The following is a 24,871-nucleotide window of genomic DNA, read 5'->3' as shown; positions in this document are numbered from 1 at the left end:
ATATACACAAAATCTACCAATATTGTTAAATTTTTAAGTCGTCGTCTTTCTCGTCTTTCTGATTGTAGCCCCTTCTCCATTTGGCAGCCAAAGTGTTCGGACGTTATTTTACAATAAAAATTAATTTCCGCGTTTAATTTAGCGTGGAATAAATCAAATTGTATAAAGTTTAATTAAAATATATATATCATAAATATATATATTTTACTTTTTTTTGTTTTTTTTTTGTTCATATTATAAATATTTATTTAAATATTTACAAATCAGTGTGCCGGAAAAATTAGAAGAAAAAAAAACAATTTTAAACGTGTCGATATAATAATTTATTTATTTTTTTTTTAAATTAATCTAATTTATAAATAAAAAATAAACGATAATAATGGCTGACCAGGAGAATAAGGATTTTAGCGAGGACATTGCTGATCAATCATTTGAGCAACAAAATGGTGATGCTAACAACACCACATCTAATACAACTACCACCACAACCACAACCAACACCAATACTACAGCCGCTACAAATAATGGAAATAGTGGTAATGGTACTGCTGAACCAACTGAAAATGGCCAAGATTCACAAGAAGAAAGGTAAATTTCAATTATTTAATCTCATTTTTTATTATTATAATTTTATTAACGCGCTTTTTTTTCCTTCCAATTATGAAAAAATTTAAAAAAAAAAAAAAACATTTTTTTCTCAAATAATCCTTTTATTTATAACAAATACATAAATCAATATAGTTTTTTTGTTTTTATCATAAACAATGGTTTTTTTTTTCTTTTTTTTTATCTATATTTAATAATTAAAGAGTGATAATAATAAAATTGAGTGCCGAGACGATGCTTGGATGAAAAACAAAATGGCAGACACGCGTTGCCGCCAATCATGACTATTATGAGTCATAATAATTTTGTTACATCCATTTTAATCTTTATGATGATTATTAAATTTCATGTTAAGATATTTTTGCTAATAATGAGCATTGAATTGGCATTAATTTTATATTATTATTTTTTATAGTTGTTTATTTAATAATGAGTAAAAATTAATTATAAAGTTGAATTTAATAATTTAAAAAAAAAAAATGGATGAGTGGAGACGCCGGCCAAAGGCGCACCCACGCAATGCCGGTTGGCTTGTAACCTATCGAGATTAAAGACGCGCAATAAATACATCAAAATGGCTAAAATAATAATAATAATTATTATTAACTATCTAATTAATTATCATCTCTTTATCATTGCTCCAAAATCAGCCAAACACTGATAATTTTTATCTCAATTTTACGTCCATTTTCTCGAATATTCTCGCTTTTTTTTTCTCTGCAACGCGTGACAATGATTACATCACAATAATTATTTTATATTATTAATTTATAAATGTTTACTTGTGTTAATGGGGTTGTTTAAATATAGTTTATAAGATTTTTCTATTTTTTTTTTTCATTTTTTTTGGAGCATTAGGCCTAAAATTTTCAGAGAAAAATATCTGCAAATTGTTTGTAAAATGGAGCAAATAATTTTTTTTATTTAACATAAACAAATATATATTAATGTCGACAATATAATAATTATTATTTTAAAAAATAAGGGCATTATTTTTACTAAATAATAAACAAAAAAAATATTTAAATACTCCAGAGAAAATGAACGTAAATTTTTTTTTTTTATTGGCACAAAAATGATGGACATTGATAAGAGATTATTATTATTTTAATTTGAAATTTATAAAAGCCAATGGCCGGCTACTCCATGACCATTAAATAAATTTTATTTCCCATTATAAAAAAATAAAAAATTATACATGAATAATATTAACATTAAGTAGTCTAAGAAATAATTTAATTATACCTATTTTATTTTAGCAATAATTGACATAAATTTTCTTGTAAAAAACAATATTTAATGTAAAATAATAATGATAATAAAAAAAAAAACCTCCATTTCGTTATTATCCAGTGATTGTAAAATTTGTTTTTCATATTTTTATAAAATATAAATTGTAAAAGTTAACTGTCAATCGGTAAATTTTTTTTGTATTTAAATGATAATAATATTAATTAATATATGTCTATGAAAAACACGTTCACGGTTTTTTGAATAATGTAATATTTATCTAGCCGTAGAATAAATAATTTTTTTTCTTGTAAATTTCATTTGATATTTTTGCAAATTTTTTTTTTTTCAAAAAGAAAAATAACATTTTTCTCGTGTGCAAAAAAAAAGAAATAGAAGAAAAAACGTGTTTTTTTTTTTTTTGTTGATTAATTTGCAGCTGGCTAAATAATTTCATCAATTATTTATTGAAAATACTCAAAATAAAAAATATATAAACGTGTGGATTTAAAAAAATAATAAAATTTTTTTACTGGTCGTATTTAAATTGAAGCCTTGTGAAAATAAATAAAGTTTTCATCTTTCAACGTCTCATCACGGCACAAGCACTGGAAATTCGAATCACATAATATAACTCTGTTGCACAGAAAAAATAAAAATAGATAAACTAAACAATATATATAAAAGTCTAAAATAATAATAAAATATTTAAAAAAAAAAAATAAATAGATAAAAATCACACATCTTGCCTGCTGGGTCACGCAGTAGAGTTAAAACTTGCAAATAAATAAATAAAAAAAAGTTAAAAAGTAAAGCAGTGATAAATATTTGGGCGTGACCAAAGCAACAGAGTCACTAGGGTCAAAAAAATTTAATAAATAAAACAAAAAAAAAAAACTACGAAAATTATTGTCAACAGACTACGTGGAGTGTGCCATTAACCCAGTTTATGTGGCTTGGTCTGCAGGTGTCAAACGACCCAGTGCGATAATGGGCGAGCGGCTCTCGAAACCGGCTAACCAAGATTCGTCCGACAACTCTGAGTAACGACGAGTGACTGGTACCCACGGTATTTATCACCAGCCCTAGATGATATATATAATATAAATATATTGAAAAATCATAAAATTGAATCTCAATCACCAACACACTGAGTAAAAAAAAAAAAAAAATAAATAAACAATATATATGAAAATATAAAAATGAAAATATTCCACCGCAGCTTGTGTTTTGAGTACAGATAATTAATTAATTATAAGTCCAGTATTATAAATCAAGTCAGTTAAAACAAGGATCATAAAATAATATTCATCATGACAATAAATAATCGATTATAAATTAACCGAATGATTTTTAATTTAATGACAACAAATTTTTAAATGTAATATTTTTCATGAAAAATTAATGTGCGAAATTTTTTAATTGTAATATTTGATTTGAATATAATGATAGTAATATTAATAATAAAATTTTTATATATTACATTCAGTTGATTTGAAATATTCAAATATAAAAAATTAATTTTTTTTTTTCTTTCATTTTACAACATAAATTTTAATTATTATTTTTTAATTAATTCTTTTTTTTTTTTTTTTTTTACTTTGTCTCCATTTTTTTTAAGTGATAATAGACATATTTTTTTTTTTATATGTATATTTATTTATATATATATAAAAAAAAAATATCAATAAATACAATAATTATAATTTTTTTTGTCATTGTTTTTGCAGGACTGCTAATGCAAATAATCCAATATCAATTAACGAGAGGTAAATATTAACTCGATAATAATTATTAATGAAATTTAATTTATTGAATTTTATTTTTTGAAAAAAAGCTATGATGAATATTCTTAGGACACCTTCAGACATCAGGATGGCACTGATGTATGAGATAAATTAAATTAAAATTATCTGAGCTTTAAAATAAAATTCAATAAATAAATTTGATTAATTTAAAAAATAAAAATAACATTGTACATTTACTGGATATTAATTTGAGATTAATTTTTTTGATCTAGAAAATTGTTCGTTGGAGGACTTAGCTGGGAAACACAAGACAGTGAGTAATATAAATATCTAATAAATAAAAAATATAAATAAATAAGCAATGATGCAATATCTTAGGACACCTTCAGATTTCGGGATGGCACCGATAAATGAGATCAACATTGATTTTTATCTTAACTGAGCTTATATATTTAAATTAATAATTTTTTTTAAACAATTAATAGTTGATAATAATTGCTAATGATTTTTTTATTAAATTAATAATTATTTTAGAGGAATTAAGAGACCATTTTGGATGTCATGGAGATATTGAAAGCATCAATGTTAAGACAGATCCAAATACAGGAAGATCTAGAGGATTTGCCTTCATTGTCTTTAAAGATCCTGCATCACTTGATAAGGTATATAGAAATTTTATAAATCGTTTTTTTTTTTTTTATTAAACAATATTTGCATTATTAATATGATGATTATTTAAGTCAGTTCTGCTACTGATTAAGCGTTGAAGACAATTTAGACTCCTGAAGAAAATTAATTAAATCTTAAATTATATTTTTAAAAATGTATAAAAATAATTTTACTAATTATCTTGTTTTATTTTTTGTTGTATCAATAGATCATGGCAGCTGGTGATCATGTTATCAACAATAAAAAAGTCGATCCAAAAAAAGCTAAAGCACGTCATGGTAAAATATTTGTTGGTGGTCTTTCAACAGAATTATCAGATGATGATATTAAAAATTTCTTTGGACAATTTGGTACAATTGTCGATGTTGAAATGCCATTTGATAAAACAAAAAATCAAAGAAAAGGATTTTGTTTTATTACATTTGAATCAGAACAAGTTGTTAATGATCTTTTGAAAACACCAAAACAAAATATCAATGGAAAAGAGGTAATTTTTTTATATATTTAAAAATCATTATTTTTGTTGAAATAAAAAAATTAATAAATAAAGCAATGATGTATTTATCTTAGGACACCTTCAGATATTAGTATGGCACTGATATATGAGAACAAATTTTAATTGAATTATCTGAGCTTTAATTATTAATTTATAATTTAAAAAAAAAAAAACACATTTAAACACAGTTTAATTGCTTGTTGATTGATAAATTAATTGATTATTTTTTTGGTGATTTAAAGGTTGATGTAAAAAAAGCAACACCAAAACCAGACGGTATGGGTGGCATGAGAGGTGGTGCTGCTGGTAGCCGTGGTGCAAGAGGTAGTGGACGTGGTACTGGTGGACGTGGTAGAGGCTTTGGTGGACAAGGAGGCTGGGGTCAAGGTGGATATGGAGGTGGTGGCTATGGTGGTGGATATGGACAAGGCGGTTATGGAGGCGGATATGGAGATGGCTACGATTATTACGGCGGTGGGTACGGCGGATATGGTGGATATGGTGGCTACGACTACAGTGGATACGGTAATTAAATTCATTACTAAGTCGCTCGTAGACTCGATTATTATAAATTCAATTTTATTGATAATATTTTTTTTTTTTTTTTAATTTTTTTTTATTCATTTTATATTCATTTATAAATCAAATTAATTTATTTTATTTTTTTATATAAAATGCAACAAATTACTAAATTTATTATTAATAATTATTTATTTTATTTTTTTTTTTATTTATTCAATGCAATGAGTAAATAATAATCACACTTGAAAATTAATTATTTGCGATTTATCAATCAATTTTTATTTATTTTTTATTATTTTTTTAATTTAAAAATCTTGATTCTCTTTTTTTATTTTTTATTTTTTATTTTTTAATTTAAATCGATTCTAAAAGCGACATTAGTACAGATTTTTTTTTTGTTAAGAATCGATCAATTATGAGTAGTCCACGCTTGAATTGAGATTCTTCTCTTTTTTTTTCCTTTTTTTTTTATAAAAAAAAAATATTAACTTCTTGATGATAGCTTCACTTTTTCTTTGAATAATTTATATAAAAACACTTGACTAATTCTGGTTTAATGGTGAGGATGGTGTGTGTGATATGTTACAGTAAAAAGTGTATTGTAACATAAATAATACATTTAAACAAAGATAACCAGGTTATTTAAAAAAAATGTACATGATCAAATTGAGATGTGTACGACAAGCCTGTTTATCAGTCATTAAAAATAATAAAATAACCCTCATTATCATCCAGCTTAAATCAAAAAACATTCTCTCCATCAAGCACGATCCTAAAATTATTTATTTTTTTTTAATTCATGAAACCCCTGATAAATAATTTCAAATTTAGATGATTTTTTTTTCCTCTTTTTTTAAAAACAATTTCAAAGTAAAAGTAATTTTTTTTTTTAACAAATATCCACCACATATTTATCAACAAATGCACCTTGTCCTTGATAAAAAAATAATTTAAAAATAAATAAAAAAAAAAAAGTAATTGATAAATTAATTATTAACAACATGATATAATTTATTTGAAAATTAATTAATTAAAATCTTTGAATATATATAATTAAAGAATAAAATTTAGGTGCATTTAATATTTGTCTTATACAATTGTGTTCCATGAATATACTGCAGACGGCTATGGCTATGGCGGTGGTAGTTACGATGATGGCTACAATGGTGCTCGTGGTGGTGCACGTGGTAAAGGTACGCATTAGCGTCCCTTGTATCTTTTTTTTTTTTAATTATTTTTTTTTTTTTAAATCCCATCCTACGTTTGTTTACACACCTCTTCTTACCTTTAACCCAGAAGTTTTAATTTTCAACTAATGCTTTATTATTTTCATATCATCTTTTTTTTTTCTTCTTGCATTTTGGTCTGCGTCTCACTGGATCCTCACTTTCCATCTTGGCATTATTTTATTCAGTATACAAATACACTCAGTTATCATTTTTCAAAACCTGCATGAATTTTTTTTTTTTTTATTTCAAAATTTTAATATCATATAGGAACACATTTTATCACAACTATTTTTCATATTTTTTTTATATTTTTTCAACACCATTTGATATCACCCCCCGTCCACCAATTTAAAAAAAAAAAAAAAACACTTACCACGTGGTTGCTTGTTAATTAAATATTATTTTCCGGTTTATTAAATTTTTTTTTTCAATTTTTTAAATAATTTTTTCAACGTCATTTCTCATATTTAATTCCACTTAATTTCTGGCTTTTTTTCGCGCTCCTTTTCTCACAACCCCCTGGAATAAAAAAAACGAATATTTTTTTTTTTAATTCGCCATTTTAGGTACTATGGGTTAACAATATTTTTGATTTATTTTATTTTTTTTATTTAAATAAATAAAAAAAATAAAAAAACAGGATGATATATAAAATTGGGACGCAGCCTACAGCTTACTACCTTAGCCTGTAGCCTCTATGTAGATAATTATTCTTTTTTTTTTTTAAATTTTTTTAATAGTCTTCTTATTTTTCGTTCTTTATTTTTTTATATTTTTGATATTAAATATATATTTATTATATACACCTACATGATAACAAAAAAAAAAAAGAAAAGAATTAATTTTCATAATAATAATAATTACAAGTGTGCGTGTGGTAGTTTAATTTAATTTTTAAAAAATTTTTAAATTATCACAATAAGAAAGAAAAAAAAAGAGAGTCAAGCTTTAAATTAAAAAATAATCAAATAGTTATTAATTTTATAATTTACCATTTATAAATTCTATAATAATTTATATATTTCATTTGGAATTTTTTGATTTTAATATTATAATAATTATTTAAATAATAATATATATATTCTATTTGTTGTTGTATTTTTTACAGTTTAATTATTTAGTATTTTGTTTAATAATTAATACATATAATATAAAAATAATAACTTCGGTTTGATGAAGATGATATAATCGTTGAAAAAAAAAAAAAAAAAAGAAAAGGGGGGGTTTAATTTTTGAATTAAAAATGTCCATAAAATTGGACTAACATTTTGCGTCATGGGTGTGTTTCAGGAGGCTCAGGCTACGGCGGCAAGCAGAGGGGTGGTGGTGGTGGCGGTGGTGGTGGTGGTCGCCAGAACCAAAGGCACCAACCCTATTAATGGAATTTCATTAATCGCGTGACCATCAATGCAATAATGTATTGTTAAACCGCTGGTGAGTGTCCCCTTAATCTCTCTTTCCTTACCGTCTCTCTCTTCTTTCTCTCTATCTCGTTTAAGCCTCAGCATCAAAAACAACTATCTTCCATTTTATTTTATTTATTTTTTTCTTATAAATCTCTTATCCATATTATTTATATCCCTTATCAATTTGTCCTGCATTTTTAGATAAAATACATTTTTTTTGTATATTATTTAAAATAATATATATGATCATTCAAATTAGTCATCATCATCATCATCATCATCAAAATTATGTGTGTGTGTTCTAATATGTGTGCATGTTATTCCCATAATTATATTATTATTATTATTTATTGTTGATTATTGTTTTACATCGGTTAAAATTATTTTAAAAAATTAGAGTTTACTGGATATTAATTTTTATTATTGTTAAATTAAATATTATATTTTTAAAAAATAAATAAGCTATGATGTACTTTCTTAGGACACCTTCGGACATCAGTATGGCACTGATGAATGAGAAAAAATTTTAATAAATTATCTGAGCTTGATTTATTAATTAAAAATTAATTATTTTTTTATATTTCTTTTGAGAAAAAAATATCCAGTTTACTTGGTTTTGTTTAAAATGAAAATTATTTTATTTATTTATTATGTTAATTTTTTCAATATTTAATTAATGTTTATTTTTCAATTTCAGGTTCCCATACTAAATCTCATAATGCGTCGAATCATCATTCCATTAAACCCCGTCATTATCAACAACAAGATCGCAGACAACAGCCACAAGCCAACTACTCTAATCAAGATCATCATCATCAACAGAAACAGCAATAGTTTATCTGATTGTTTATTTAAAAAAAAAAAAAACAATTTTCTTTTTTCTCTCTTAAATTATCTCTCGCGCAATAACATTAAGATAAACTATTTCTGTTTCAAGAATATATTAATATCTCGTTCACAATGCAAATGATCAACTGGCTGGATTGTTTATACATTTAATTAATAAAAAAAAAAAAACAAAAAAAAAATTAATAATAATTAATAGTAAGATAAGAAAATATTAATTAACATGTGTATAATTTTGTAATTATACATGTGAATTAATTTACGTATCGAATACATTTTTCTAGTTGGTATTAAAAAAAAAAAATATTGTATTAGATTTTTTTTTTTTCTCGTCTCTTTCTTTTGTACAAAAAAAAATAATAATATCACGTCATTATAAATTAATATCTTTTTTTTTTAATACTATAAATTCTCATTTATCCATAAAAAAAAAAAAACATATATCTTAATATTTTGTCCATTGTTTATTCGTTATAAATTATGGTGTTTTTGTGCGAAAGATATTTAATGAAGAAAAATAAAAAAATTAAAAAAAAATTATGAATCAAATAAAATAATAATTTAAAAAAAATATAAAATATGTTTTGAAGATAAATTTTAAACAAAAACAACAACAACAAAACCCACAAACATAAAAAAAAATATTGACTTGCTTTTTTTTTTTTTTTTAAATTATTTTTAATTTTTGATAATTATTGATAATTGAAATTTATTAAATTATAGTATACTATAGTCATGTAAGTTGGCAATGTACTTTTTACATGAAAAAAGAGATCAAAAACAATAATGAGTTAAAAATTTTTTTTTACTGTTAAAATTTGACAGTATTAAACGAAATTGACAAATTGAATGAAAAAAAATGTCGTAAAAAGATAATTGCTTCCTTATATAAATAAGATTAATAATTAATAATTAAATAAATTCATTTTGTGTACATAAATTGGAATTTGTTTTATTTTATTTATCCATTTCATTTTCCAAATAATACATGACAATTGATGACAACTATTGTCCCTCATAAATCCATAATTTCATTTATTTATATCAAAAAAATATTCCAACAATATCTATGGATTAATCCTCAATAACAATAACAAAATTGATTTTTTTTAAATAAACCAAGTGTCGACTCATGGCCTATCAATATTGTTATTGTTATTTTAAAAAACAATAATCAAAAAATGAAAACGTTGCTCTAGACATTTACCAATAATTCACGGACAAGCTGAATAAACAATTATTAAAATTTAAATAATTAATAATAGCAATAAAACATGACAATATATTTATTAACAATTAAAATTATTTGATTATATTTATCTATTTATTTATTTCAATAAATATTATATTGTTGTTCATGAAAATTAACCCTAAAATCGTACGACAAATCCGCAAGATGTCAGTATTTATTGCAAAAAAAAAAATGGAGCGGCCAATGAAAAACGTTGAATATCAGTGACGTATAATAACTCAAGTACCCTGTTTAAAGAATTAATAAAAAAAAAAAATTTCAGTTCAGATTGTAGACTCATACCACGGGTTCTTTCTCTTGTTAATTTTTTTTTAGTCATTGAAAATAGACAAAGAAACAATAAACAGAGATAAACTATAATAACCCCCATTTTATTTTTTTTTCAAAGTAAAAACGTAATAAATAAAAATAAATATTTTATAATAAATAATAATAATTTCATTGTTGTATTTTTAATAATTTTTTTCTACATATTTTATAAATATTATCTAAATCAATAGTATTTATTTGCTGTGTTTTTGACCATTAGTTGCATTTTTTTTTTTCTCCAAAGCTCAATATAGGGTTAGTGGTTTGAAGAGTTTGTTGTTTGATTCGTTCGTACAACGTCGTTTTTTTTTTTTTTTTTTTCTCGTTTTTTCTATTTCTTGTCCCGGCACGGAGTTAACCGACATCCCGGCATTCAGGGCAGCTCAACACGAGGTCAAGACAACGAAAAATACACCATTAATTTACAATTAACCAGGGTAAGTTGTTAATATTTATTATTTTATTATTTATATCAATTTTTTAATTGTTTATATATCCGCATTCCCGGAAAATTAATTTGTGTTCGGGCATGGCAGGTTGGATGGTTTTTTTTTTTTTTTTTCTTTTCATTTTTTTTTTGTCAAATTGTTTTAAAGAAAATAGTTTATATTTGTTGTGTATTTTTTTTTTTTTTTATTGTAAATTTAATTATTGTCTTGTTAATAATTATTGATAAAATTTTTTTCGCGCTCGACAGCGTCTAAAAAAAATCGCCATGCAGCACCGGGGCATTTTCCCCCCTCTGTCCTTAAAAATTTCCCCGGCCATTCCTTGAATTATATTTTTTTTTTGTTTTAACATTTTTTTTCCCGGAATAATATTTTATCAGCATTTGTGTGTATCAATTAACTCGTGGTGATGATTAATTTTTTTCAAGCTATTCTTCTTTGTATTTTGAGTATTTTTGCTTATTTCGTCGAGTGATACTGACGCCGAGGAAAAGTTTTTTTTTTTTATTGCGAAAAATCCTTTTGATAGTTTGAAGGAGATGCTTGAAGGCCGCGTGTGTGTCTACGTGTATGTGTTGATATATATTTGAGTAATAAATTTCACCATGTGTCTCTTGATGATTCATTAAAAAATTTTATAAAAAAAATTAATTTTCTTATCTGACAAACAATGAAAAAGAAATAATTTTTTTTTTTTTCTGTTAATTTTCAGAAGCCTCATTTAAAAAGTATAAAAACTTTAAAAGTCAAAATATATTTAAATATATATAATAAAATATCAATTGAGATATTTTATTGTGAAGGATATTTTGTTGTTAAAATTAAATAATTGATATAAAAGAAATGGTCATGGAGGCAACACCCTCTGCACAGTCTGTTGGTCGTGAGTTTGTTAAGCAATATTACACATTGCTTAATATAGCACCACATCATCTTCACAGGTAATTAAAATAATATTTAAAGATGATGATGATAATAATAATTGTATGTTTAATATATATTTTTTATTAATTTATTTAGATTCTATAATAATAATTCATCATTTATACATGGTGGATTAAATGCAATGGATCGTGCTGCACTTCCAGCAATTGGACAAAAAGAAATTCATCGTAAAATAACTGAACTTGAATTTCGTGATTGTCATACTAAAATAACTCAAGTTGATGCACAATCAACATTGGCTGATGGTGTTGTTGTTCAAGTTACTGGTGAATTATCAAATGCTGGTGAACCAATGCGTCGTTTTACTCAAACATTTGTTCTTGCTGCACAAGCACCAAAAACTTATTATGTACATAATGATATATTTCGTTATCAAGATCTTGGTATTTATGATGAAGAAGAAAATGAACCAGGACAAAGTGAAACAAGTGAACGTGAAATTGAAGATGTACGTTCTGAAAATGATGATGATGGTGGTGGTAGTATTGCTGTTACTCATCATGTGACAAATGTTGTTCAAACATTACCAGAACAACAAGTACAACATCCATCAATTATTCAAAATCAACAACCTAATATTACACATGTTTATTATCCACCACCACAGCAACAACAACAACAAGTTCATCCAAATATGCAACCAGTTATCAATGGTTCTATTCATGAGGATAGTCCTCTAATGAATCAACAACAACAACCACAACCACAACAGTTACCACCACAACAACAACAACAACAACAAGCTCCAATTTTGACTCAGCAAGTTGAACCACAACCACCACAACAACAAGTACCATCTGTTGTACCAACATACGAAAACGATACAATTAATCAAGAACAATTTATTCAGGAAACTGAAGTAATTACTGAAAAACCAGCACCAGTTGGTATTGTTAATGATGAAGTTGTTGTAAATACAACAAATGATGATGTTGTATCACATGAAAATCATCAAAAAATTGATAATTTCCAAGAAAATATTGTTGTTGAAAAAAATCAACCACGACACAATAGTGTTATTACAAATATTCAACCAATAAAACCAATGTCATATGCTGGTATGATATCTGGTAATAGTTTACAACAATCAAAAACAGCAGCAATGTTACCAAGATTGATGAATGCAACACGTATTGATGAGCAACGTACATCAACAATTGCCCAATCAAATCAAAATACACAATCAGCAGCAACAACAACAGCAACAACAAATTCAACATCGTCTTCCAATCAACAAAATCAACGTTTATCAAATCAATCATCATCACAACGTGAACAACGTGAACAACAACAACAACAACATCAACAATCATCATCACAAAATCGTCGTGATAATCAACAACAATCACGTGGTGGACAAGGTGGTCAAGGTTCATATGCAAATGCAATGCATAAAGAAAATAGACGTCGTGATTGGCCAGATCATCATCAATTATTTGTTGGTAATGTACCACATCAAGCAAGTGAATCTGAATTGAGAATTATATTTGAACGTTTTGGTAAAGTTGTTGATTTACATATACATTGTAAAACAACTGGTGGTAAAGGTCCACAAGGACAAAATAATTCAACAAGAGTACCAAATTATGGTTTTGTAACATTTGAAGATTATGCTGTTGTTGCTAAAGTTCTTGAAGCCCTCGTAAGTTGTTTATTTATTTTTTTTTGTTTATTTTAATTTATTAATTTATTGCTTCATTTATTTAATTTATTTATTTTTAAATTACAGCCAATATGTTACCCAGATGACAAAGGTCTTAAATTGAACATTGAAGAAAAAAAAAATAAACCAAGAGGTCCAGGTGAAGGTGGTAACATGAGATCAAACACAAATGAAGGAAATGTAAGGTCGTCAATGGGTGGTGGACAACAACAACAGCAACAACAACAGCAACAACAAAGAGGACAAGGTTAATATTAATTAATTAATTAATTTTATAAATTATATTTAATTTATAAATTATTATTTATTAAATAAAAGGTGGACCAGGTGGTTCAATGAGAGCTGGTGGACAACATGGTGCACGAGTTAATCGTGGTGGTTTTTCACGTACTGGTGATCGTGATGGTAATCGTGGTCCAAGACAACAAAACAACATGGCTGGTGATGGTGGTGCACCAAACTACCAAAATCGTCGTTAAAATAATAACTAAATGAAAAAAAAAAAAAAGAAAAAACAACAATAAAATGCTTTGACATTTTATTTTACAACAAAATCCTCATTGCCAAATTATATTCTTCAAATATTGAAGATTATTTTGGATTTAAATCCCATTGGTTAAGTAAAAAAAAAGAAAAAAAGAAATGACAAATACAAAAACAAAAAAAATAATAATAAATTTAATGGCCGAAATATAAAATCTATGTGGTTTTAAATGAACATTAAAATATGTTTATTTAAAAAATAATAATTCAGGGTTCCAGAAATATTATTCAGAGTGCTTAATTAGTTTATATATTATAGATTTGTTTTGTTTTTTAAGCAGTCAAGTTCATTAGTCGTGTCCAATCGTTTTTATATAAGTTAAATTAAATAATATATAATAATTTTTTTTTTTTTTTTTGTTTGTTCAATTGTATTTTTAAAAAATAATTATTATAATAATTTCTGGAGCTCGGAAATAATAGATTAAAGTCTGCTTGTAATTCTAAATTTCAATAATTATTTTTTATTATTATTTAAATATCAATGTCCGTCAATGAAAAAAAAAAAAATAATTAAAAATTAAATTAATAATAATCATGACGGTCAATGTCAATTTATTATTTTTTCAAAGAAATGAAAATAGACCAATCATTATTATATGAAAATAAAAAAAAAACAAAAAAATAATAAAAAAGAATAATAAAAATTAATAAAAGCTTAATCAACATTCCTTCTGCAAATCATGTGCCAATGTATCCTTTTTAATTGTTCAATTTTCATTTCTTTTAAATTGACAGATATTTAAATGAAAAAATAATATTTTTTTTTTGTCAAAATAAAACCAAAATATCATTTAATTGATACGAATAATAAATGCCATAGAATTATCAACTGATTTATGATGCACGTAGTAGACTTGCACATTTAGAAATTATTTTTTTTCTTTTCTTTTTTAAAAGTATATGTATAAATTAAATATTTTGTGGAGTTTTGATTTAGATCTTACGGCCTTTTTTTTTTTGTTTCCTTTTTTATTAAAAAAAAAAAAAAATCATGTTAAATTTGAAAATAAAAAATTAGTAAGCGACACAATTTAATTAGGTAATTAATTGTTCCGTCAAAAGAACTGCCGTAATATGTCAATCGACCGGAATCGACTGATAAATCATCAAAAAAATAAAAAATAGAAAAAAAAAAAATCCTCGACTGCGGCTGGTCTCGCCGTTTTGATCATTGATCCACCAAATATTTTTTCATCCTTGTCCTAATATCTTCCCGTCATCTCTCCATTGTCTCTCTTTCCTCTTCCAATTCCAGCTATATCGTAAATAAATTAACAACGTAAAATAAAATCTAAAAAAAAAACGAAAAAAAAAAATGTAAAAATAATAAGAAAAATTCCTCACAATCGCAATTGTCATAGAAAAATTCCTCTTTGCCATAAAAATTTAAAATTTTGTTTTTTCATTAAGTATCTGTATGACAATGAAAAAAAAAAGAAAATAGTTGATAATTTGCATTCTCGATTCGTCGTTTATTTATAAAATAAAAAAATGACAAACAACCAGATTTTTATAGTCTGAATGATTTTTTTTTGTTCTTTTTCTACTTGTCATTTTACAATTTTATTTAAATGTAATAATAATAAGATAATGCATAATTTGTAAAATAGTGCTACAGTGTTAATTAACAATTATTGTTTTTTTTGTATTTTTTATTTAATTTAGAATTTAAGGTGAAAATGTTTTTGCATATACGACGAATCGACAAGCAATATTACTAACAGCGAAAAAATAAATAAAATAATTAAAAAATAGTAATGTATAAAAGCTGAAATAAAAAAACAATAAAATTAAAATAATTAATAATAAATTAATAATCGGTGCACACAATGAATTGAATATTTTTTTTTTTCTATTTTTAGTTATTCTCAATTATTCAATCAATATTTATAAAAAAAAAAAACAAAAATATGCGTAACCAGTGTGCCTACTCTACCTTTTACTCATAGAAAAAAAAAAAGAAAATAAAAATTACATGATTATTAAGTGAATAAATAAATAGAAAATTGATTGATAATAATATTTAGATTAAATTGTTTATTAAAATTAAAATAATACACTTTCCATTGATTTTTTTTTATGAAAATAATTTTAAAAATCACAAAAAATATTGCTTAATAAACTGTGATAATTAAAAATTTCAAAAAGAAAAAGTAATTTAAAAATTTGTCAAGTGTAATAAACAAAATAAACAAAGACAAAAATTTAAATTTTATTATTAAAGTCAATAGCCAATCCTAGATAAAAGAAAAGATTTTAAAAAATTTTTTTCGACGTAATTTTATAATTTTTATTTCATCGATTGTATTTGTTGATAAAAAAAAAAAAAAATTGAGGAAATTAAATTTGCGATTGTGAGGGTAAAAAAAAAAAAATAAATTTTTAAATTAATAAATAAATAATAATACGACGATTATTCTGGCCTATCGTACAAAAAAAAAAAACAAAAATTAAAATGTAAAAATAATTGTAATTATTGTCAACGGTTTGGTCTTTTTTTTCGTCTCATTTTATTTATTAAAAATCGTTTTAATTCATTGTACAATAATAATAATTAATGAATAATTGTGTTACGTTAAAAAAGATGAAACCCATTGACAAAATTATTATAAAAAAAAAAAGTTATAATTAAAAATAGCGAGGTCAAAGTGGAATTAATTAAAAAAAGAAACCTCAGCCTTGTCACATCGACTCAAACGAAATAATAATTCTTTTATTACAAAAAAAAAATTTTAATAAACGTCAAATCAATTAATTATTGGTCAAGACTGCATAGAAATAGATCATTTTTTTTTAATTTTTACTATTACTATTATTTAAAAAAGAAAAACAATGAAAAAAAAATTCATCGAGAAATTTTATAACGTTTGTATTTTCTCGATAAATCAATTAAAATTAATAATACCTTGTAATGTTTTTTTTTTTTTTTATTTTGTAAATCAAGATGAATTAAAGAATAAATAAATTATATAATTAATATAGTAATAATAAGACGCAAATAATTATAACAATATTAACAATAAAAAATTGAAAACAAAAAAAACCTCAAATATAATTTTTTTCCTTTATCGATAAAATAATTTTCATATCGAATGTTTATTTAAGCAAAAAAAATTGAATTATTTATATAATTAGATTTTACAATTAGTTACACAAATAAAAATGATAATTTAATCATTTATCAATTAATTATTACAGTCATCACATTTATTTATTTATTTTGCATTCAAGTGTATAAATTTTTTAATAATAAAATCAGTGAAATAAAAATATTTATACGAACAACACAATCTTGGTGCATTAAAAATAAATAATAGATATTGTCAATAATTATAATAATAATTATTATTATTATTTAATTATTCATTTGTTTAAAGTTTGATGGATAAATAACTTCTCCTGATGATAATGAACCAAATGATATTATTTCAATTTTCATTGGCTGTTCATTAATTTCTTCTTCTTTTTCCTTTTCTTCTTCCATTGGTTCTTTTTCTTGTTTAATTTTTGTTATCAATTCATTTTCTGGATGATTATTATCATGACTATTTCCAGCAATATCAATCACCTTGTATCCTGCAATAATTTGAAGAAAATATAAATTAATTAAATTTTATTTCAAGTTACACGATCCACACAATCATTAGCATAAAATTTTTGGATTATTAAAGTAATTTAATGATTTTAATACATAAAAATATTTAAATTTATAATGAATTGAATAAATTTTGAGGAAATTTAAATAATAATATTTAAAAAATTCGTAATAAAATCTTGAAACAAAAATCTACTTTTTAAAATAGAAAAATACATTTAAAAAAAAAGCAAAAATTTAATTTTAAAAAATAATAAATAAATAATTACCATTATTTAATTTTTGTTGATGATTAAAATAATTAATTTCAAGATTACATGGTTTACCAGTAATACCATAAATATTGATAAAATCTTGAATCCATTTTTTAGTTGTTGGACTATTGCATGTATCAAAAGCCTGACAATTTGATAAATATATTTTTTTAGCTTCATTTGCCCATACCATTATTGTTTCCATGCTAATTAATAAATTATTTTTTTCATACTCAACACATCTTTCATAAACCCAATTTTGTACTTGTAATAATTTTTCATTTTTCATATCATCAGATATTATTTTTTTACTACATTCAATATCATCATTATCATTATTTATAATTGTCTTCTTATTATAATTATCATTAGTTAAAATATTATTTGGTTTTTTATTTGTATATTCATCATTTAATATGTACAATTTTAGATTATTTGGATCACCAGATATATTGAATGTTTTTTTAAATTTATGAAGCCACATTGATGACAGGGAAAATTTTGTTAAACGTGAATTTTTAATTGCTGCACGTTGTATAGCATACTTGGCCCATCCTAGAATTAAATTATCACTTAATTTTGTATTATTTTTTATTTGTTTAATACACCTTGCATATATTTTATTGTATATTTTTTGTTTATCTTTTTTAGTTTTATCTTGTTTTTTTAATATTGTTGCCCAATTTCTTATTTGTATGTAACTTGTTATACCATCACAGCCAGTTCCTTTTTTTAATTCATCAAGTGATAATGTTGGATGTTCACGAAAATATCTGACAATATTTTTTTTCATTTCATAATTTATAAATTTTCTTTGTTTACATTCATTTTGTTTTTGTTTTATTATTATTGGTTTTGAAATTCTTTCACTTTTTTTTGGACGTCCAACTTTACGTTTAACAATGCCATTTCTATTCATGTTATTAATTATTGGTATTTTGTCATTTGATACTGGTGTTGTATTGTCTATTTGATTGATTGAATTTTCCATAAACTTAATTGGCACTTTTAATGTCACAAATGGCGGTTGTTCTATATCCATTTTTACTTCTTCAATTGTTTCTTTTATTTCTTCATGATCGTTATCCGAATCTTTAAAAATAAATTAATAAAAATATCAAATATGTTGTGTGATTAAATGTAGTAGAAATATTTTTTTTTTTTAAATTAGAGGTAAAATAAATTCTGATAAATAGCAAATATTTAATAATTATTACAAAAATTATTGTAAATTAAAAATAAAATAATTTAAAAATATGACAACTTAATTTTTAAATTATTTCAAATTTAATTTATTATTTAAATATTTGACTGAATGTTTATATTATTGATAAGATAATTAATCTTTAAAAAATTTTCAAATTGATCAATTGTTACTTGATATATTTTTGTTTCTAATGTTTTAACTGGGCAATGATTATTGGAAATATTTAGACATTATTAGAATGGTAAAAATTATAATTTCTTAAATTTTATTAATTAGTTTGTTGAGCTAGAGAATTAAGATTATGTTGTCTTTAAAAGCAATAAATAAATAAACAAATTAAATAAGTAAAAAGAAAAATAAATAAACAAACAAATTTATAATTAAATGAATAAATAAATGATTAATAATTACCAATAGTAAAAAGAAAAATAAATAAACAAACAAATTTATAATTAAATGAATAAATAAATGATTAATAATTACCAATAGTAATAGTTTCTTCTTTTCCATCAACTTTATCAATATAATGATCAAATGTCAATAAATCATTACCAACAATACCATATTTTTTTTTAAAATTACGTAACCAAATTGCTGAAGCTGGTACATTTGAAAATTTTGATAAAAAAATTTTTTTAGCATCATTTGCCCATTCAAGTAATAATTTATCAGTTATTTCAATATTTTTTTTCTTATAATCAATGTATCTTTTATAAACCCAACTATGTACTTTTTTTTTTTCATCCCATGGTTTATAATTTCTTGCAACTTGATCAGCCCATTGACGTAATTGATGAGTGCTATTTAAAAAATCACAACCAGTATATTTTCTTATTTCACCAATTGTCCAAGTTGGATTTTTTTTAACAATTTCAACTATTTTTTTCTTTTCTTCATATGCAATAAATCTTTTTTTTCTTTTAGCATAATTTTGCTTTGATATTTCATATTTATTATCAATTTTTATTGTTTTTTTAATTATATTATTATTATTTATTAATTTATCATTATTATCATTTTTTTTTATTTCAATGTTATTTTTATCAATTGAAATTTTGTTACTTGTTGATTGACGAAATTTTTGTTTATCTAAAAAAGTCAAAATTAATAATTTACATTAATTAATTTAGTATTAATAATTTATTGTTGTTTATTATAATAATTACCATATCTAATGTTATTTGAAAATTGTAAATCATTTGGATTTCCAGTAATCCCAAATTTATGATGAAAATTTTTCAACCAGCCAGAAGTTGCTGGTATATTTGAATTTTGTGATAGAAATTTTACTTTAGCTTGATTTGCCCATTCCAATATAATGTCATTTGTCAATGATAAATTATTATTTTTATGTTCAATACATTTATTATAAACCCATTGATGTACTTGTAATTTTTCATCAAGTGGTTTACTATTTTTCTCAACTTGATCAGCCCAGTGACGTAGTTGATGAAAATTATTTATTGAATTACAACCACTTTGTTTTTTTAATTCATCCAATGTCCAGCCTGGATTATCACGTGCTAAATCAACAACTCTTTTTTTTTCTTCATAAGAAATGAATTTTCGCATTCTACGTTTAGAACGTTGTTGTCCTACAATAAATGGTGGTGTTTTTTTTGTTTTTTGATCATCTGATTTTTGATAATCAATTATTATTACATCTTCTGGTTCATTTTTTATTTTTACATTAATATTATCATCAATTTTGTTTGTTAAAATATTATCTTTTTGGCCTGTTGACAGAAAAATTTTCATATTAATTTCGATTATTTGTTTTATGTTTTTATTTGTAAATTTACCAATTTTTAGAGTTTCAGTTTGATGATGAGAAGATTTATCAATGATACCATTGATACTGTGTGTAAAAATTGAAGATTCCATTGATGGTGAACAGCCAAATTGCTGGGATATTTGACAAGCACTGGTTACATTTGTTATAACCAATTTATCCGACATTTTATTTGTTAATTATTTAAATTACCAAACAATATTTTTTGTACAAAATTTAGACTGAAAATAAAATAAAAAAACTTGTGATTCATCAGGGACAATAGACCAAGTGTTAATTTATTTTGGGGTTAGATTCATCAGGAAAAAAATGTATCTACTAGAAATTAAATATTTCTAAAAATTTCTACAACTTTCTACATAATACAACAATTAATATAAAAAATTATTTTAATAATTAAGAATATCAATAATGTAACTAAGCAATTCTTGTATTATTATTACAATAATTTGGTTGTTGATTGAAAAAAAACATGAGAAAAAAAATGTCTATAATATTATTTTGTTAAAAAAAAAACGTAAATATATTTGAATAAAATTGACAATTAAATACCTGGTGTTAAATAATATTTGTATTAAGACAAATTAATCCATTAAAAAAATTGAAACACGATTAATAACAATCAACAATTGTCAATTGTTTATTTTTATTTTTTATATATATTTTGTTTTTTTTATTTTTGCATTGTCGTCAGGTGGTGCCACAAGTAGAGTTTGCTAAATTTAAAAAAATTTTATCGTCTATAAATTTTATCGTACATAAATTTTCTTTTATTTAAATTTAAAAAAACAAAACAATAAACATTATTAATAATAATAATACTAGGAATGTTTATAAATACTTTATTTTTACAATTAATTTATGGAAAAAAAAATTAAAATTTAATTGTTGAAATGTTATTGGGATTTATTAAAATTGTTATTGTTAATTAACAACAAAAATATAACATTAATGTTTATTTTAAATTCAACTATATAATATAGAAATTATTTATTTAAAAATAAATGTTATTACAAATGTTTTTTGTTGGCTTATTTTATTTTTTTATTCAGTCATAATCACTCTAACAGGATTTTGTTGAATCCAATATTGAATACGCTGGTGCATGATGTTGATGTAACAATAAATTGTTATAATAAAATTTGCCTTGGACCTTGATAAACACGTGCTGATATTATATTGTTAGAAGGTACGTTTAAATTTTTTTTTAAACAACTATATAAATATTGAGAGAAAAAAAAGACAACAAAAAATTCATATTTTTAAGATGTTGAATAAAATTCATTTAGAAAATTTAAAATTGTGTTAAAAGTATTCGATAAAAAATAAAAAAAAATGAAGAATCAATTGATGAACATGTGCTGATAATATAATCTCGAAAAAAATGTTTAAATTTTTCCTTAATTAATTATAAATATTGAGAAAGAAAAGAGAGGCTTATATTTTCTCGAAATTTTTAAATTTGTAAAATTGAAACTACTTGATAAAACAAAAAAAAAAAAGATATCAATTAACAATTTAAAATGCTGATGATATACAAATAATAGTTAAAAAATAGTGCAAATAATATTCAAGTTTTTAATAAAATTCAATAATGCAATTCAACTTGTTGCAACAGCTTACTCAAAAAAGAATCACTGAGGTCAGCATTGACGATGTCAAGAGAGTCTAGAATGAAAGTAGATCGACCCAATTTTTCAAGAAACATCAAGATTATAATAATATTTTATTTACTCGACAAACCTTGCAAGTAATTATTGCAAATTAATTAAATATTTATATATAAACTTAAAAAATAATTTATTCATTTTGATTTTTTTACATTTATTACAATTTTTTTTTTTCGTTTTGATTTTTCATATATAATTAACAAGCAATCAATATAATTATATTATTATTATAGAAAATTAAGTCTTGAGATGGACACTAATTATATCCATCAAGTTTATTGACTTATTGATTTTAATTTTTATTAAAATAAGTTTTAGAAAAAAATGAAAAAAAAACAACAAGTTCTCATTAAAAACTTTGATGTACTTTGAAATTTATTTTTTCATTAAAAAATATTAAAAACAAACTTAATAGATTTTTAAGTATTTCTTTATATTGTTAAGATTATAAATATTATTAATAAATTAATAACAACTGCTGGATGATTATTAAAAACATAGTAATTTAAAAAACAAAAAGTTAAATTATCGTTTGGTTTTGAGCTCTAAAGAAATCAAATTTGATTAAAGTTTACATTTTTATCTTTTGGATATTTAAAAGACAACTAATCTCTTCTTTTTTTAACTGTAATGAAAAAATTATTAATTAAAAATAATTTATATTTAATTATTAATTTATAAAGAAAAAATAAATTAGCAACTACCTGTTATTAATTTAACTTGTCCTTCGGGTTTGTAGCTTGACTGTGCTTTTTTGTTTTTGCTAAAAAATCCAAAGCCATATCCAACTTTGTAATCTGACAGAGGTATTACTGTTGAAGATACTGGCACCATAACTAATAAATTAAACATAAAAATATTGTTATAAATAAATAAAATTAAACAAATTAAAAATTAAAAAAAAAAAAAAGATAAAAAATTGATTGCTTAATAATAACAATTATTTACGATATTAATTTACTGAATATTTATATTAATTTAATTCAAAATTTATTTTCATTGTTTGTTTAAATCAATATTTATTCAGTTAATTAAAAATCGTAACAATAAAACTTGATTATTATACAAAATATCATAATTTTAATTTTAAATAATAAATAATGTATAGAAAAATTTATTATTTATTTAAAAGTATTATAATTATTATTAACAATATATTTTTTAAAAAAATATTTAATAATTTGAGTTTGAAATCATCATAATTGATTAAATTTTCAACAAGAATTTCAGACGTTTTTCACAGATAAAATTATAATAATTAAAATCAACAAAACATATATTTTTTATAATAATAATTTTGTTCATTTATAATTTTTTTGTTTATTAAATTTTACATTATAAAATTATCTGCATATAAATATAATTTAAAATACTCCCATAATTACCAAATTAAACAAGCTAAAAAAATAATTAAATCAATTAAATTTAAATAAATTTAAATTAGATGAGAAAATCTGTAAAAGGCTTGATCGCGAGTTTATTTTACTTTACTAGATTTAAACCTACGCAATAATGACATCATCATTCCGTTATTTCCACAATCGTATGTAAAAAAAAATTATTAATAATATCCTTTAACAACTTTCAATTAACAAATCAAATTAATTATTATTTTTTTTATTTCCATAATGTCTTCAAGTGAAAGTATATATTTTTTAGCAATTTTTTTTTTTCATTTTGAAATACGAGGGCGCGGTTATTAAAAGAAAAAAAAAAAGACGTTGACAAACAAGTGTCTACGACATTAACGTTAATTGAAAAAAAAAGAACCCAAAATAATAAAAATTTTAATTATTAAAACAATTGAAAATATAAATTACAGATAATTTTTCAAGAAAAAAAAATTTTTAAATGAAAAAAAAAACAAACACAATCACCAGGTTCAAAAATGTTGTCCTCATTTCTTTTGTAAATAGTTGGCACTCCAATTGTTTCATTGATTAAACAAATAATTAAAATATTAATAACAAATTTAATCATTTTTAATTTATAATTTAAAATATAAATTTTTAAGTCTAAACTGATCAGTGGCAGTCGTTTAACTGAATCTTGTTACTTCACGTGGGCACTCGCCTCAAAATAAAAAAATACACATAAACGCAAAAAAAGAGTGACAAACGAACACAACTTATATCAAGGGAAAGTTGCAAGTGAAAAAAAAAAAATAATAATGTACGTAGAAATTGTAGATGAATTAATATCAAGGTGAAAGTCAAGAAATTAATTTAAAAAGAAAAATTTAAAAATTAGTTATTCGTTTGATATTTTTAATTATTAATAAAAATTATATTATTCATCATTAGTATTTTTAATTAGGTAAAATTAAATTTTAAAAGTAACGAGATATGATGTTGATGAAACTGGGTTAAAAAGTGAAAGGATATTAGTAGAATATAATGAGAATATCAGTAGAAATATAAAAAAAGTATTTATATTA

At 22.8% G+C, this 24,871-nt stretch overlaps 4 protein-coding genes across 10 annotated transcripts; 2 read left to right on the top strand and 2 right to left on the bottom strand.

Annotated features, from left to right (window-relative positions):
* Nucleotides 1–28: 28 nt before the first annotated feature.
* Nucleotides 29–8,891, top strand: LOC122859107 (RNA-binding protein squid). Of its 7 annotated transcripts, XR_006374332.1 has the most exons (9): nt 77–588; nt 3,567–3,605; nt 3,851–3,897; nt 4,119–4,246; nt 4,462–4,740; nt 4,992–5,274; nt 6,393–6,464; nt 7,791–7,934; nt 8,604–8,806. XR_006374332.1 is itself a non-coding variant. In XM_044162484.1 (8 exons), exons 1-8 carry the CDS (start codon nt 380–382, stop codon nt 8,738–8,740), a joined length of 1,188 nt encoding a protein of 395 aa, XP_044018419.1. In that variant the 5' UTR covers nt 77–379; the 3' UTR covers nt 8,741–8,891. The 7 variants fall into 7 exon arrangements, 4 of the variants coding, with proteins under 4 accessions (XP_044018419.1, XP_044018418.1, XP_044018421.1 ...); XR_006374334.1 differs by lacking the exon at nt 6,393–6,464 and having other exon boundaries at nt 29–588; nt 3,857–3,897; XR_006374333.1 differs by lacking the exon at nt 6,393–6,464.
* A 1,373-nt stretch (nt 8,892–10,264) lies between these two features.
* On the top strand, nt 10,265–15,634 carry LOC122859100 (ras GTPase-activating protein-binding protein 2). The gene is made up of 5 exons (XM_044162471.1): nt 10,265–10,750; nt 11,475–11,703; nt 11,783–13,349; nt 13,437–13,617; nt 13,689–15,634. The coding sequence occupies exons 2-5, from the start codon at nt 11,606–11,608 to the stop codon at nt 13,847–13,849; spliced, it is 2,007 nt and encodes a 668-aa protein (XP_044018406.1). The 5' UTR covers nt 10,265–10,750; nt 11,475–11,605; the 3' UTR covers nt 13,850–15,634.
* A 1,581-nt stretch (nt 15,635–17,215) lies between these two features.
* LOC122859097 lies at nt 17,216–21,406 on the bottom strand. Its single transcript, XM_044162465.1, has 6 exons — nt 21,317–21,406; nt 20,775–20,985; nt 20,139–20,708; nt 19,456–20,061; nt 17,781–18,857; nt 17,216–17,492 (listed from the first exon to the last, which is right to left on the bottom strand). The coding sequence occupies exons 2-6, from the start codon at nt 20,929–20,931 to the stop codon at nt 17,272–17,274; spliced, it is 2,631 nt and encodes an 876-aa protein (XP_044018400.1). The 5' UTR covers nt 20,932–20,985; nt 21,317–21,406; the 3' UTR covers nt 17,216–17,271.
* A 1,484-nt stretch (nt 21,407–22,890) lies between these two features.
* On the bottom strand, nt 22,891–24,537 carry LOC122859096. The gene is made up of 3 exons (XM_044162464.1): nt 24,312–24,537; nt 23,139–23,270; nt 22,891–23,059 (listed from the first exon to the last, which is right to left on the bottom strand). Exons 1-3 carry the CDS (start codon nt 24,412–24,414, stop codon nt 23,040–23,042), a joined length of 255 nt encoding a protein of 84 aa, XP_044018399.1. The 5' UTR covers nt 24,415–24,537; the 3' UTR covers nt 22,891–23,039.
* Nucleotides 24,538–24,871: the final 334 nt, after the last annotated feature.

The sequence above is a fragment of the Aphidius gifuensis genome, linkage group LG6 (assembly GCF_014905175.1).
Source record: "Aphidius gifuensis isolate YNYX2018 linkage group LG6, ASM1490517v1, whole genome shotgun sequence".
In the NCBI taxonomy this organism is placed as follows: domain Eukaryota; kingdom Metazoa; phylum Arthropoda; class Insecta; order Hymenoptera; family Braconidae; genus Aphidius; species Aphidius gifuensis.
Note: the sequence above shows the minus strand (reverse complement) of the source record. Positions and strands in the feature narration are given on the sequence as shown.